The sequence below is a fragment of the Rhea americana genome, unplaced genomic scaffold (assembly GCF_003343005.1).
Source record: "Rhea americana isolate MKP2758 unplaced genomic scaffold, rheAme1 scaffold_635, whole genome shotgun sequence".
Taxonomy (NCBI): Eukaryota; Metazoa; Chordata; class Aves; order Rheiformes; family Rheidae; genus Rhea; species Rhea americana.
Genome location: NW_028186796.1, coordinates 6706 through 8068, shown reverse-complemented (window position 1 = coordinate 8068; position 1363 = coordinate 6706). Strand labels below are relative to the sequence as shown.

The window sequence follows — 1363 nt, the reverse complement described above, 5'->3', positions numbered from 1 at the left end:
ATGGCGCCAATGGGGACCATGGGGGCCATGGAGCCCACGGAGGCCACAGGGGCCATGGTGCCAATGGGGACCATGGAGCCAATGGGGGCCATAGGGGCCATGGAGCCCAYGGGGGCCATAGGGGCCAAYGGAGGCCATAGGGGCCATGGAGCCCACGGGGGCCATGGAGCCAATGGGGACTATGGGGGCCATGGAGCCTGTGAGGGCCACGGAGCCAATGGGGACCACAGGGGCCATGGAGCCTGTGAGGGCCACAGAGCCAATGGGGACCATGGAGGTCATGGGAAACATGGGGGCCATAGAGCCCGTGAGGGCCACAGAGCCAATGAGGACCACAGAGCCCACGAGGACCATGGGGGTCATGGAGCCAGTCAGGACCATGGAGCTAATGGGGACCATAGGGGTCACAGAGTCAATGGGGACCATGAGGACCACACAGCCCATGGGGGCCACAGAGCCAATGGGGACTATGGAGCCTGCAGGAACCGCAGAGCCCACAAGGTCCACAGAGGCCACGGGGACCACAGAGCCCACAGGGACCACGGCCAGGGGAGCTCTGGGCAGCACAGCAGCTTTGGGGCACCACGGGAGCACAGGATGGGGAGAGAGGGGACCGGCAGAGGGGAGCTGGAGACCCGGAGCAGGCAGGAGCACAGCGGGATGGGGGGACGCCAAGCTGCCACAAGCCGTCCCCAGGAGCGAGCCGRGCCCCTCGCCCCGGGAGCCACCCCCGGCGCGGGCGGCCCTGCAAACCTGCTCAGCACCGACGGTCCCAGGCAGCCGCCAGCCCGCAAGGCCCGGGGATGCAGGGGCGAGGGCAGGGGCGCGGGGGGRCACCTGAGCGCCGCGGTAGCAACGTGCGGCGCAGGAGGCCGGGCGGGAGGGCGGGGGGCAGCGCTCTCCGGAGGGACCCGGACATTACCTGCAGTGCCAATGGGTTTCTTGGGTTTGTTGAAGATCTGATCACCTGGGTTTGGAGGGGGCGCGACGTCCTGGCCCTGCCGCGCCAGCAGCGGGTTGTACTCCTTCCCGTCGTAGTTGGCGTCAAAGAACTTCTTGAACCACTGGATGAACTCGAAGTTGTCCTGGAACTTCCCTTTCACCAACCGCTCCACCGCGATGATCTGCAGGGAGGCACGGGCCGGCTCGCGGGCTGCTCCGCTGGGGACCCCCGAGCCCCCTCCCCGCCCCGCGGCCCTGCCGGGACCTACTTTGTCCACTCCCATCTTCTTGAAGGCGGCCTGCAGCACCTTGAAGTTGTGGATGTACTCGTGCTCCAGCTTGGCCTGGAACTTCACCTTCCGCAGGTGGACGCAGCCGGGGAACAGCATGTCCATGAACTGGCAGTAGGCAGCACCTGCGG

The 1363-nt window shown here is 67.3% G+C and overlaps 1 protein-coding gene across 1 annotated transcript in view; it reads right to left on the bottom strand.

Moving 5' to 3' along the window:
* The window catches only part of MAPRE3 (microtubule associated protein RP/EB family member 3), a gene marked incomplete at its 5' end in the record, with an annotated part of 10588 nt that overhangs the window by 2602 nt on the left and 6623 nt on the right, over positions 1–1363 (bottom strand). The window contains 2 exons of the mRNA XM_085320433.1: positions 765–1124; positions 1212–1357. Of these exons, the coding sequence (XP_085176559.1) occupies positions 765–1124; positions 1212–1357 (506 nt within the window). The remainder of the gene's footprint in view (positions 1–764; positions 1125–1211; positions 1358–1363) is intronic.